We start from the raw sequence: 14,172 nt of genomic DNA, 5'->3' as shown, positions 1-14,172 counted from the left end.
ATCAATTTTTAATGAGAAAGAAGATGCTCAAGTAAAGGGTGAAATGTGAGGAGTCAGTGATCCTCAGCCACATCTCTAAGATGAAAAGAGAACAATTTAAGGTCTTTGGTACTTGATTTGAAAAAAGGGTCTTCAACACAGGAGACAGAAAGAATTTCAGATGGGGACAACTGGAGTTTAATTTTGCAGCTTTCATTTCCAGGATGAGGCTGTGACACCCTTGGAAATCTTCAAGACACTGGGAAGTCCATGTTTGGACACAGCAGAGAGGGAGACAGAGATAAGGGAGGCCTGGGAAGCCTCGCTGTGCACGGGTGGTGACTGGGGTTCCTTGAGCTATGATCTGCCTGCAAGGTGCTGGGAACGAAGAATGTGCTTTTCTTGCTGGGCCATGTCAGAGCATTTTGGGTGGTGGTGGTCGGGACTGCTTCAGCCTGGGAAGTTTTCTCTGACAACCTGACTGTGCAGCACTGACCTCTCTTCAACTTGTGCTGAAAACACAAATCCTAAGAGTTGTTGAGGGAGCCCGCAGAGGGATGTAAATGTCTAAATGCTCCTGCATCTGAAATGTGAGCTGGGGTTGCCCGGGGCGGGGGGTGGTGGAGGTGGGTCGGGGGTGGAGACAGAGCCCTGTGGTTGGGAGGCAACACTTACCCGGGTAATGGGGCATATTGATGTGGGCAGCAAAATATGGTCTCGGAGCTCTCCACCATCACATAGGGTTGACAATTCACACTTGCGGTGAAACTGGAGGGGAAAAATGAAGATGAGAGTGAGTGAAAGTGTTCAAGGAAATGTCAAGTATGAGAGGCTAGAAGCTTCCTAGGGAGGCAAGTTGTCTAGGGCGCCTTCCAACCCTGATGCACTGCCGCTTTGGCAGTATAGCTTAGACAGTGTGTGTGTTCCCATGTGCGGTGTGTGCTTAGGGATGCCAAGTCTGCTGTGGGCAGAGAAAGGAGGCCCAGTGCTGCCCGTGGCAGCGGGAGCGAAATGGTCCCAGGCAGACTTGTGGGCCGTCAGTGTGGCAGCCGCATGGGGATGCCCGAGGCCCCCTTGGTTGTTTGCTCCCTAGGCACTGAGACACTGGTAGGAAGGAGATCTTGTTGAAGACACTCATGAGACGCTGGAAGTAAACCCCATGGCTCGACCTCTGTTTTCAGGGTTCTGCAATCTGATCTGGAGGTATGTCCTTTTCATGACACCTGGGGGTAAAGGGGACAAGATGCAGCACCGAGTCCGCTGTGGAAGGCAGGCCAGGCAGCTCTGGGTGTCCAGGATGGACGTGGACGTTTGCTGCGGCTGGGGGGCACAGGTCTCTGGCCCAGGCAGTGGGGCTGCTATCAGCACTGCGGCTTCCTCTGACACAGTGATTCTGGTGTCTGATTCTTCTCTCACTCTGTCAATGCCCGTGGCCCAGCCAATACCCAGGAGAAGGAAGCTAATGGTCCAGCCTGCTGTTCTCAGCTGCCTGGTCACAGACAGCAGACTGGCCAGCATCATCTTAAGCAGACCTGGGTGGGGGTGGGGGGACACCCTCTCTCTGCACAGTTTGATGATTTAGTGGAGGCAATTAGACTTTGGGCACTGGCAGCGGCTCTGGGTGCCCCCTCCAGCCTTGCCCATGGAGCTCTGCTCACGCCCCCTGGCAAGATGTCCACTGCTGCCTGGCTGCAGCTTGAGCAAAAAAAAAAAAAAAACCAAAACCACACTGAAAAGAAGCAGGGCTGCTCTGGGCGCCAACCCACCGTCATCCGGCACCACACGCAATGCCGCGCGGTGACACTCTGGTAGCACTTGATACTTTTGTGGCACCGGTCACACTTGACGGAGGAGTTCCCTTCCACCCATGCGTGCTGCATCACCTGCAGGAGGGAAGGGAAGGATACCAGGGAAGGCTGCAGACCCATGGCCCAGCGCCCTGGGCCTGAGGAGGTCTGGGGAGGGAACAGGGATGGGGAGGCCAGAGGGCTGGTTCCTGTTTAGTGGGCACTGGGCAGCTTAGCTGAATTGCACAGGGTGGTCTCTCCCTACCTAATCACTATCACTCTAATCAAGCTGGATGAAAGCCACTTTGCCTGCTTTTTGAACAGTCCATCTCCCGGCATTTAAGCCTCTGAGCAGTGCCTCGTCTGGCAGTCCATCTGCCTGTCTTGCAGACCTCTTTGCAAAGGGATGTGCTTGCGAGCGCTCTCTTTTGGAAGGCTGCTCTGTGCAGGGAAACACAGGAGGGTGTGGTCTGCAGACCAAGCTGGTGAGAGTCACTGATCTTCCACTTTATAGCAGGGTGACCTTTGCCCAGTTCCTGGACCTCTCTGAGTCTCAGGTCCTTCATCTGTAGAAATTGGCATAATAAGCCCTACCCCTGGGCTTGCGGGGAGAATTAAAGGAGCCAGCCTATTTGGAAGGGCCTTCCTAGTACAGCCCTGGGCCTTGGGAGGTACTCTGATCAGGAACTCCCTTTGCCCTTCTTGCTTCTATGGGCTGGTGTGTCTCAACCTTAGCAGCCCCTTAAGACCACCTGGGGAGTTTCTAGAAGTCCTAATGCCCAGCCCTCACTCCAAGTCAAGTAAATTAAAGTCCCTGAGGATAAGGCCCATCATTAGTTTGTTTTAAAGCCCCCTGAGTGCAGCCCAGGGTGAGAAGCACTCTGTAAGGAAGTTAGAGAGAAAGCCCAGAGGAATTAGTGTGGGTCATCAGCTAGTGGCTTTCACATCTTTTTCCTGCAGAGCTGGTTGTTACCTGCTTCTTGGCCAGGACCTGCTTCTAGAGCAGCCCAGGAACCTGGGAAACAGGCGGGCACGTATGTGTATGCATGCGACTGTGAGTGCAAAGTAACCATGATGCCAAATTCTGGGGGGGCTGAGCACTCAGTTAAGCACCCCAGGAATTCTACAGAACTTCTAAAAACTGTTCTCTACTAAGGCACCCTGAATAGCAGAAGGGGTGGCTATGGACTCTGGGGAAATGTGGGGGCATAGCCTGAAGTGCCAACAACAAGCACAATATTAAAAATACATGGACTATTTGCCTGACACCGTCCATGTTTGTATTAGGTAAAAGTTTTAAATTACTTATCAGTTAAGTTACTGTGTCCTCCTCCCAAAAGGTTTTTGGTAAAACTGTTGCTCTAAGCGTCCCGTTTACTTTGTGGTTTCTCACCTGCTGTTCACCCCTGAGGATGTAAAGAACTCGGTTTCCTAATCAGCCTGTCACCAACATGGTCACAATTAATTTGCTCCAAGATTATTATTATTTCCATTATATATAGAAAAAAAAATGAGGCTTCAGAGAGGTTAAGTGACTGGTCCTAGGTTCCAAGGCTGAGAAGTGGCCAAGCAGGGACTCAGGGCCAGGTCTCCTGACTCCAAGTCCATGGGACGTTCCCAACACCACGTTGCCTTCTCCCTCCTCTTCTGGGATCAGAAGAGATAGTGAAGGACTTGGGTTGCCCCTGGAGTCTCAGAAAGCCAGGAATGTGCCCTAGTGGTCTCCGTCTATTCCGAGTGTGGCAGTGCAGAGTGCAGGCTCAGGGCCTGAGCCCAGGAGGCGCATCGTATGTCCTGGTGAAAGGCGTGGGCATGGAAAGGCGTGTGCATGGGCATGGTGCGGGAGGAGCAGACAAGAGGCCACGTGGTGCCTCGCAGGCATGCATGCGTGTCCCTGGAGGCACCCTTCTCTCTCAGACTCCTTCTGCGGATGGCTGGAGACTACTCCCGCCTGCTCATCATCTCCTGACTCAGATTCCTTAATGGGCTCTTCCCTCTGCAATAACTGAGTGTCCTTCCCCTGCTAATTTGAAGAAGTGTCTATTTCCAGACTCAGTGAATGGCACCCCTACATGGCCACCTTAGAAACATGGTAGCCACTGCCAACCTCCTTTCCTCGCTCATTCCCTACACCACTGCCACCAAGTCCTGGTGGTAGGACCTCCAAATTATCTCTCAAACTCTCCGCTCTCCCTTTAAGTCCTTTTTCTCTGCCAGTAAGACAGTCAGAACACTCAACAGCTGGCATGACTGGGGGGCAGTCACTCAGCACAGACACAGCAGAGAAGGCGAGCACAGACCCAACCCAGGCAGGCCCTCGGCAGCCCTATCTTGCCTGAACTGTTGGACGGGTTTGCCCCTCTTGGATCTGATCTCTTTCCGGAACCACAGTCAGAGCGTGTGTGCATGCTCAGTTATTTTAGTCATGTCCAGCTCGGTGACCCCTTAGACTGTAGCCCGCCAGGCTCCTCTGTCCATGGGGTTCTTCAGGCAAGAATACCGGAGTGGGTTGCTATGACCTCCTCCAGGGGATATTCCTGACCCAGGGATCAAACCTGCATCTCTTACATCTACCTGCATTGGCAGGTGGGTTCTTTATCCCGAGTACCAGCAGTGACCCTAATTTGCAAACCCAATCATCTCTTCACATGCTCAAAATTCTTTAGCAGTCCCTTAGCTACTTATGAACCTCCTTCCCAGCTCCTCAGCCTGGATCTCTCCAGTCCAGAGCACATCGCCTGCCTTTCCCTCTGACCCTCCTCTATGCCAGTCACACTAAACCAGCTACAGACCCCAGAATAAGTCACGTATCCATGCCTTCACTCTTGAGGTTTCTCCAGCCCAGAGCGCCTTGTCCTCCTCGATTCCTTGTGAAATCCTACTGACTTGGGTTCAAGACACAACTCAAATGCCACTTGTTTTTTTTTGGTGAAAGCTTCCTTGTTCGTCTCTTCTCCCTTCCCTCCGCCCCCATGCCTCAACTGTAAGTCCCACACAGTGCGATCACTACCACGCTGCTCGATACATTATGCTCTGCTTATGTGTCTGCCTCCTCCCACTAGACTGCATGGCTCCCCAGGCTGAGGACCACCTTATGACCCTCATATCCCCTGGAACAGGGCCTGGCAAAGGGTGGGTGGGTACTAGGGAGATGCTGAATGGATTGATGGATGGAAAAGATGGTTTCAGCGTGGTCCTCGAGGCAGAGAAGGGACAGGATAAAGCTCCCAAAGTCCCTTCCTGTCCAGGAATCTGTGGAGATGGATATGTTGCCCGGGACACAGCATGCAGTAGAACAAGGCAACTGGTATCACCAACCTCGCCCCTTTTGGTTTTGGAGTTCGTTTTGATACACGCAGGAATGTTTTTGGATACACAGCGTTCGTGGACAGTGTATTTACAGTCTGCAAAATAAATGAATAAATAAATAAGAATAGTGCCTGTGAGTGACCACCTAGGGAAGGTCAGCCATCCTCTTCCCCACTAGCTGAGGCCCAGGCCTCCCTCCATGGGGCAGGGGACACGTGGAGCTGGCCTTGCCAACTGGAAATTCAAGTCCCCAGTTACTCACTGACAGGAATCCATGGTTATCTCCCAGACATGCTTCTACACCCTCCACCCCGCCCACTGGCTTTCACTGGTGAACACAGCAGGAAAACATCCCTTAAAGGGAATGTGAGGTGTCACCCTGGCTATGCCAACAACACAGTATTGAATGTTGGGATGTTGGGGAGTGGAGAGCAAGGCCAGGGTCTCTCTAACTGCAGACAGGCAGACCTGGGCCTGAATTCTGGCTCTGCCCTTTGTAACTACCCACATGATCTAGGGTATGTGCCTTCACAGCTCTGAAATTCAGAGTGTTCTACAAGATGGGAATAAAATTAGCTTTTACTTTGGGGAGCTTTTGCAGCATTAAATGATTTGTATAAAGCACCACTTGTGCAAGTCAGAATAGCTATTCCACAAATTTATTGTTGTTACTACTTACTATTATGCCACAGGCCTAGAACCTGCTAGGAATGAGGCTGGGTCTATGAAAACTGCGTGAGAGCCAGATATGAGAGGGTGCTGGAAAGACAGGAGGCCCCTTCTTATGCCTGCTGATGCTTGTTCAAGGGACACTGGGCCCAGCTCTGCTACAATGTCTTTTGTGGTGGAGGTTGCCTGCTGCCTGGCTCCCACGTACATGGCAGATGAAACAGTTTGGTGACCCACACCATACCCAAGGGCCCTCCCCACAGCATCAGGTCCCCGGCCCCTGGAGGGTTCAGGCTGAGTCCTTGCTGTCTGCATCCTGAGGTTGGGGTGGGGGCAGGCAGGATTCTGCACCCATACACCCAGGGCCTTGCAAAGCCTTCCTGTTGCAGCCCTGCCCCTCTCTTCCTGTCCCCCAAATTCACATGCATTCCACTATCACCCCTTCTCCCTTCCTTCCCCTCCATCTTTTTCTTCTGCTCTCTTTTCCAGGCTCCCTCCCTCCTTTCTCATGTTTTTTTAACTCCTTTCAAGTCTGACTTCACTAAGTGGATTATAAAGTAAAACAAATGGATAATTTTAATTTCCATTGTATTTATGAATATTAATTAAATTTAAAAAACCCTCAGGTTCTTCTGACCATGCAAACATTCACTAGCAAAACGCAACTCAAATTAATATGAGATGTTTTTTAGTTACTTGCGAATTTTAATAACTTTTTTCTAGGGAGTCAGTGGCTCATGACATAACTCCAGCAGACTAATATTCGTCCATTTGATATGGGTTGAATAAGAATAGGACATGGAGGTCTTGTTAAATTTCCTGCTGTGGGAAGAATATGGCAGGTCCCTCAAGCTAGGAAGGAGAGATGCCTAAACCTTCCTGGGACTGGCTCAACCATGTGCAGAGCAAGCCAGTTCCTGGCAAAAAAGGGTTTGAAGGAAGTTTACTCACAAATGCAGCAGAGGCCTTGCTTCCGAACACCCATGAGCATGACGTGGCAGAAGTTGCAGTAGGTTGGTTTCTTGAAGTGCTTCAGGGTCCAGGCGTGCTTCCCATCCCCCTTGGAGTCCTGAGGGGACAGCAATTTCAGAATGCGATGCTCAGCAGGAAGCCCCACTTTCTCTAAAAAGAGTTTCTTCTCATATTTGGAAGATGAATTATTTAATTTACTGATATAAATACTCTGAATAGAAATGCAAATAAAAACAAAATCCTTTGTGTGTGTATGTGTGTATGTTCTAAAATAAGCAAAAATTAAAAATTAGGACTGAATGGAGTATGTGTGTGGGAGATAAAATTAGCCCTCTCCTGCATGGCTGGTGGAGTAGAAATCAGAACAAACTAACTTAGTTATTTTTCTCTTAACTTCGTCCTTTCTTTTTTCAATCATTTATCTATTATCTGTCAAGCATCTATTTATTATGTCAATCACCTATTATTTATCAATTGTCTATTATCCATCAATCACCTATCATTTATCAACCATCTTATCTATCCATCTATCCATTCATCCATCCATTTCTCTATCTAAAGGTCCTTTAAATGTTTATAACTTTCTACTTACAAATTTCCTTTCCTGGATTCTATCCTAAATAGATTTTTGAAAGATATATGAGCATTTTTGTGCTCTATCAGATGTTGAGCCCAGAATTACTTAAAATAACGAAAAACTGAAAATATCCTGAAGCCCTCAAAAATGACCAAAAGGTTTGCGGTACACCTCTATGATTTAATGTTAAGTGGCCATCAAAAAGATACTGATAAGAACCTTGGATGGCTTGGGAATGTGCTCATGATATTAAGTGCTAAGACAAAAAAGCAGAACACAAATTTGATGACATATTATGATCTTGGTTTTATATGATACATTGGATGGGAAAAAAAAAGTGACCAAATTGTTAACAGAGGTTAGCTATAGCTAACAACACTACAGATTTATTTTATTCTCTAATTTCTACTTTCTCTGTATTTATCAAGTTTTTTACAGTCAGGAGGTACTAGTTTTATAATCAGGAAAAATTTAGCTTAGTAAGAATACTGTACTCCTCTCCTCAAACTTTCTGTACGTAGGAAAAAATAACAAAGAGACAGAGAGGGTTAAATCCTTTCCCCCTGGCTTGGCTCAGAAGCAAATTCATCCTTATCCACCAGGCAAGCCAAGCTTGACAAAATCACAACACCTTCTAGCCCCTGGGAGCACAGCCTCACTGGAGACTGTGGTTTCAGGAGCATCCCTCCACATACAGTGTCCTTGGACTTTTGTCATAGACTCCATCAAAAAAGTAACGCTCTTGGGCTGATCTTAAGGGTAGTAAAAAAAAAAAAAGTACTGTAAGCTCATAACGATCGAGAGTCAGGTACACGGAGTCCAGCGTGCTGGACTTACTTACTTCTGGCCCCTCTGGTTTGGGCTGGCCATAGCGGCCAGCCCTATTCCTGTGCTCGACTCCTCTGTTAATGGTCTCCAGAGAAGCCCACGTGCCTTTTCAAATGCTGGTCTCCTCCTGGGGCCAGAATATGCTTTTTTCTTCTTACCACCTCAGAACCCTGCTTCTTCCAAAACCCGAGTTTTATAGAATTAAAGCCTTTTCATCTAATGGTTTCTACTTTAGTAAATGGGTTCATTAATTGATTAAATGATTCATTAAAAGACAGATTCATTCGTTCTTTTGACAAACATTGACCACAAGGCATTATTATAAAAACGAAATGAAATATAAATGAAGCTCCTAATCCAGTGCCTGACACATTGTGAATGAACACTTTTATTCTTACTCTGCACTAGGAGTAGGGAACATAAAAGTAAAGAGTGTTTTCCTACATGAGAGGAGGTAGATTTATACCTATTCTAGAAACGATGAAGCAGAGACTCATGGAAGTCAGATAAACAGCCCAAGACCACACAAATATTAAGTGACTGAGCCAAGCCAGGGGTCATAATGGCTTCCAAATCCATGTTTCTTCTTGTATCTCCATCAACCAGGGTTTTCCTTCACGGACAAAAGGGAAATTACAGTATTCTTAGCAGACCCAGCCCGAAGGACTGTCACCTGACCTAAAAATGCCTTCATGAGCAAAATTAATTAGCTGACTCTCCCTTTCTCAGATACTGTTTTCACAGATACAGGGTAAGAATCAAAAGGACCTTGACTTGGAAAAAGTAACATTTCTGCTTGGGTTATAGCGCCATCATGTGGCTCTTTCATTTTTGCACATTGGAGGCTGCAGTGTTTGGGAGTCCTGCACACCAGGTTTTATGCTGCGCCTACAGCTCCTTGGAGACAGACTGTTTCTCATTTATCCCATTCAGAGATCTCCAGACTTTTCAGTGGCAATAAGCGGGTTTTGATAAAAGCCAAACAAGCACTGTGACTTACAAGACATCGAGGAATGTTTTCCCTAGAACCCCTATTATTAAGTGTGAAAACATACAACGTAGTGCGTATTTTCAAATGAACACATAAAACTTTTGGTTCATGAAAACCAAATGCACTTTTGCTTTTTGTTTGCATTATTCCTGATATAAAGTATGGTTTTCTACAAGGTTCATTTGGCATCGGGGGGAGACCCTGGGGAGAACGTTGGAGAAATGATGTCTCTCCCTCTTCCAGCCATAAAAAGTGGAACCCCTCTAAACAAAGAGTTGGTGGCACCTTGGGCTCAGCAAGTCCCATCTAAGAAATAGAACTAGAAATGGGTTCTTTGTGATTAAAATGTCCCATCTCTATTCTTATGTTTTAGAGAAAAGGAGGAGAAGGCAATGGCACCCCACTCCAGTACTCTTGCCTGGAAAATCCCATGGGCAGAGGAGCCTGGTAGGCTGCAGTCCACGGGGTCGCTAAGAGTCGGACACGACTGAGCGACTTCACTTTCACTTTCCACTTTCATGCATTGGAGAAGGAAATGGCAACCCACTCCAGTGTTCTTGCCTGGAGAATCCCAGGGACGGGGGAGCCTGGTGGGCTGCCGTCTATGGGGTCGCACAGAGTCGGACACAACTGAAGCGACTTAGCAGTAGTAGCAGCAGAGAAAAGGAAAAAAACAAAACAAAACAAAAACCCAAAATTGGTGTGTTAGAACAATACTCAAGCAGAACTCCTACTTTGATTCAGGTATCATCTTGAACCTTAACAGCAGAAAGTATACCATACATATCTGGGCTCCCCCAGGTCCTAGCTCACGTGGGTTCGTGCACACAGTAGAGGCTCATCACTGCATGAGAAATGTCCTGTTACTGAATATGGAAGATGGGCTCTGGTACTAATTAGGTGTGTGACCGACCGCAAGCGCCTTTACTTCTCTAGTCCTCAGTATAAAAAACAAAAGGGATGGACCAGGGATCACCAAATTCTCTTCTAGCTCTGACCTTCCAGGGTTCTAAGGATAAAGGAGTTCCTGGTTCATTGATTTCTATTAGTACACGGAAAGACCTAAACATGCTGTGAGATAATTGCAGGATTCTTAGTCCTGAACTGCAGAACTGTCAGATGAACATTTCACAGGCCACAATGTCAGCTAGAGGCCAACCTAGCTGAACCTTCTCTTCTGTCCCCTCTATGCCATTTCAGTAATCTCAAACAGGTGTTGATTACAGCCCATGTGGCTGCACTGGTAAATGCTAATGCTGCCATTTTCACTCCTGGTTCTAACCTTCCCTACCTCATGTATGGAAGCTACTTTTCATGGTAAATAAGCAGACCAGGTCAGATGCCAGTGCTTCACATAAATATTGGGAGGTTCCTCTAACACACCCTGAACTTTCTTTCGCGTCGGTTTTTGATCAAGCTCTTCTGCCTGTAAACTCTCTTCCACCAGCCAAACCATACCCATTATTGAGAACCAGATCAAATATCATTTCACTTGATCTTTATCTCAAGAATGGGGTATCAAAATCCCATGCATCCCTCAGAGTCAGGGCAAAGTTTCTTCCACTGGCCTCACTCTTAAGTGTGGGGTGTTCAAAAGTGCAGGTTCTTTAGAGTCAGGTATCCCATGGACGGCAGCCCACCAGGCTCCCTCGTCCCTGGGACTCTCCAGGCAAGAACACTGGAGTGGGTTGCCATTTCCTTCTCCAGCACATAAATGCTGGCTCCTCTTTTTCATCTTCAGACTCAGAATCTCCAATTTTCCATCTGTATAAATGGGTAAAAAAATATCTACCTTATCTGGTTATTCTGATTGCTAAATATTATCATTGAACACTCTTTGCCTCACAACAGATCAGTATTTTTCCTCTCCTTTCCTTCCCTCCCTCCCTGCTTCCCTTCTTTCCCAAACTCTCTCAGCATTTTTACAGCTAATTTTGAGAAAAGATGGAATTCTTCCCTAAAAATTTTTTGTTCTTTGCGTGGCTGAACATAAGTTTCGGGTGGGTGAATATGATATCTGTGTCTCCTCTCAGTCCTCAGGACAGTATCTTTATTTAGTAATAATTCAGTAAATGTCTGTCAAATGAATGAACATATTTCAGGCACTAACAGGTAAAAAAGAGAGGACTTCGGGGCTGGCCTGGAGCATATGAGGTATCCACTGGCAAATCCAGAACAGAAACCAAGGATATTAACTTCCACATGGAACCTGCTGTTTCTGAAAGGCGAGGGGTCTTGGACCTCACGTGTGCAACTTACAGAGTCGTCCATGCCCAGGAGGACTAGCAGTGGGATGGTGGTCATCCCTCCGTGGACCCACTCCTCAAGAGACACAAAGCCATCCCGGTCGTAGTCCATGCCTTGTAACATCTCCTTCAGTATCTGTGAATCCGTAGGGCAACAATTGTCCACTTTCACCCTCGGCTTCTCTGCCCACCCCCGCCCTTTGCTTTCTCTTTTGTTCTGAGTTTTCTTGTGTTTTACCCCTTTCTCTCCGATTCAGAGTGAGTAGAGGGCAGTGACAGGAACTGGGGTGAGGGGAACAGAGGTCCCAGCCTGGCTCTTCCTAGACCTGTGTGCCCTTAAGCAAGCCACCTGGACTCTCTGGGCTCTGTTTTTCTGATTTGCCCGTCTGCAAAACAGAACTAGCATTGCTGTGCTTGCAGCCTGGTAGCAAAGATTAGAGAAAATGTACACAAAATGCCAAACATAATATTGGTCTCATGGGAGCCTCCAATGTAATAATTATTATTATCTGATGACTGAGAAAAATCTTTGAATTTCTTTCTAGCACTAAATTCTCTGACCTATGAACTCCTGTTATAAAAATTCAGCTAGGGGGTATTATTAGGTATTATTAGTCTACGCTCTTCCCTGTTGCCTCTAATTTTTCCTATCAGAGAAGTGGGAGGTCAAGGAGGTGTAGGACCCCAAAGGAGACACCTCTGAGAAGATGAGTCTGGGAGACACTCTACTGTAAACAAATGTGTTTCTTCAAGTCCCACTCTTATCTTAGAAGCTCACTGGGAAGTCACCCCAGGCTGCTGGAAACTCACAGGCCTTAGCTCCGTGGGATCCCACTCGAGATACTGGGCAATGTGCAGCATCTGGCTGACAATACGATCCATCTCCTAGAAAACACCAAGGAGAGAAACCAACTGAAGATGTGTTTCCAAGAGCAAGAGTCAAAATCAAACCCCGTGGGAAGATGGGCAGGGTGTCGTCTGAGAAGCGGCTGGTACAAAACACTGGCATTTCATCATGAGCTCACTGTTTATTTCTACTCTTTATTTCTGCCTTGACCACAAAGCTCACAAGAAGCATAGACCGTGGATAAGCCAGAGGTATGCAGAAAGCTCACTGAACACTGACCTTCTCCTAAATCCACCTTCCTTCCCCTATTCTGCACTTTGACTCAGCACAGAAAGCACTCCTGTTTCCTCCTTCTTTGTGATCACAGCTCCTAAAAATACTTACAAACCAAGGCACTTCTTCCCTCCCCCTTTTCCCACACCTCATTCCCACAGCTTTAGCAACTTGGGATTCATCTATACCCCTTGGGGGTCAGTTTCAGTTGGATGTAGGGCCACTGGGTTGGTCCTTTCTCAGGCACTATGATTCAGATTCTTTTTGGCATCTCCTTTGTATCCTTTGTATCAAGTCCAGCCCTGGGTCTGGGACTCCTGAAACAGGAAATTCATGAAGGCTACGCTTCTCTAATGAGTGAGCCTTTTGTTTGGTACCAAGGTCAGGCTCCATCTAAAGCCTCACAGAATTGCTGGATGCTAATGAATCAGTGCCCTGAGAGTCCCACGGAAACACACTGGACTGAGGCAGCATTTGCACAGTTAGGGTACCATCTAGGATATTCATAATGAAGTTATTTGGGGACGCGTGTTGGAGAACTAAAGCAAGGGTTAAAGGTGTTACTTTCACCTGACAGAATGCTGGGTGGGTCAACATAAGCAAGCTAAAACCCAACAGGGATTTTTAACATTGTATTTAAATTAGAAAATAGCCCACTGCGAAACTGCAGATGAGGCAGTCGGTGGGGAAAAGGAAGTGGGCAGTAAGGTGGGAACAGAGCCCAGCAGATGTTCCAGTGGCACATCTTGTGAATCTAGCAGGGCTCAAGATTCAATGTGAGCAAACAATGTGATTGTGAACTGGAGAATTAGACTTGATCTAGAGCTGTGTAAATGGGTGGGCATTTTCAGGAAGCAGAGTGGGCAGATTTCAGGAAGAACGAGTTCTCCTGATATGGATACTTAAGGAATCCTGGAGCGGCAGGTTCAATTCTATGCCATATTTTAAGAATGGCATTGCCAAACTAGAGCTTGACTAGAGTGGGTATTTAAATTTGCTTTACCAGAAATACTGTAGAAATTAGGAAATTGGAGCTTGGAGAAGATTTTAGGGAAGATGTGGTCAGATGTTCAAATACTTGAAGGCCTACTGGGTACAACTGGTACTATGCTGGTCAGCTAGAGAGAGCAGAAATAAGCTGAGGGACAGAGGGAGGGAGGAGTTGAAGGTTGGCCTATTTTGACCTCACCATTGGGCTGGGGGAGGGGAGAGAAGGGCAGAATCGAGTTTTGTACTGAAAATTTCCCTGGTGGACTAGAGGTGGCTTTGATGCCGGAAAGATGCCCTCTCTACCATCATCCTCAGCAATGGACTGGCTGTTTTAAGGTAATAGGTGAATTCTCCATTACTGGGAGTGTTCACAAAGAGGCTGGATATCCAACTGCCAAGGGGTCTTGGTGGGAAGTTGAGGGACAGAACTATTTTGAGACTTGCTTCAGTCCACCAATGGTACCTTCCAAACAGATGCAGAATTTAACCGCTTCTCACCACCTGCAATGCGGCTACCCTAAGGCAAGCCACCTTCATTTGTCTTGCTTATTTTTACAGCCTCCCAACTGGTATCCCTGCCTACGTCCCTACAGTCTAGACTCAACACAGCAGCTAGAGAGACTCTGTGAGGACCTAAGTCAATCATGTCACTCGTCTGCTCAGAAACTGCAATGGTTCTCCACTTCTCCAGAGAAAACCCTTGT

At 47.1% G+C, this 14,172-nt stretch overlaps 1 protein-coding gene across 9 annotated transcripts in view; it reads right to left on the bottom strand.

Moving 5' to 3' along the window:
- DGKG (diacylglycerol kinase gamma) overlaps nucleotides 1–14,172 on the bottom strand; it is a 223,958-nt gene that overhangs the window by 113,652 nt on the left and 96,134 nt on the right. For 5 of the 9 annotated variants that reach the window (XM_069558614.1, XM_069558572.1, XM_069558583.1 and 2 more), the window contains exons 8-13: nucleotides 12,169–12,243; nucleotides 11,372–11,494; nucleotides 6,696–6,813; nucleotides 5,085–5,170; nucleotides 1,746–1,862; nucleotides 655–747 (exon numbers count right to left, since the gene is read on the bottom strand). In XM_069558614.1, the coding sequence (XP_069414715.1) occupies nucleotides 655–747; nucleotides 1,746–1,862; nucleotides 5,085–5,170; nucleotides 6,696–6,813; nucleotides 11,372–11,494; nucleotides 12,169–12,243 (612 nt within the window). The remainder of the gene's footprint in view (nucleotides 1–654; nucleotides 748–1,745; nucleotides 1,863–5,084; nucleotides 5,171–6,695; nucleotides 6,814–11,371; nucleotides 11,495–12,168; nucleotides 12,244–14,172) is intronic. The other 4 variants (XM_069558608.1, XM_069558619.1, XM_069558627.1 and 1 more) reach the window with 1 other exon arrangement.

The sequence above is a fragment of the Ovis canadensis genome, chromosome 1 (genome assembly GCF_042477335.2).
Source record: "Ovis canadensis isolate MfBH-ARS-UI-01 breed Bighorn chromosome 1, ARS-UI_OviCan_v2, whole genome shotgun sequence".
Taxonomy (NCBI): Eukaryota; Metazoa; Chordata; class Mammalia; order Artiodactyla; family Bovidae; genus Ovis; species Ovis canadensis.
Note: the sequence above shows the minus strand (reverse complement) of the source record. Positions and strands in the feature narration are given on the sequence as shown.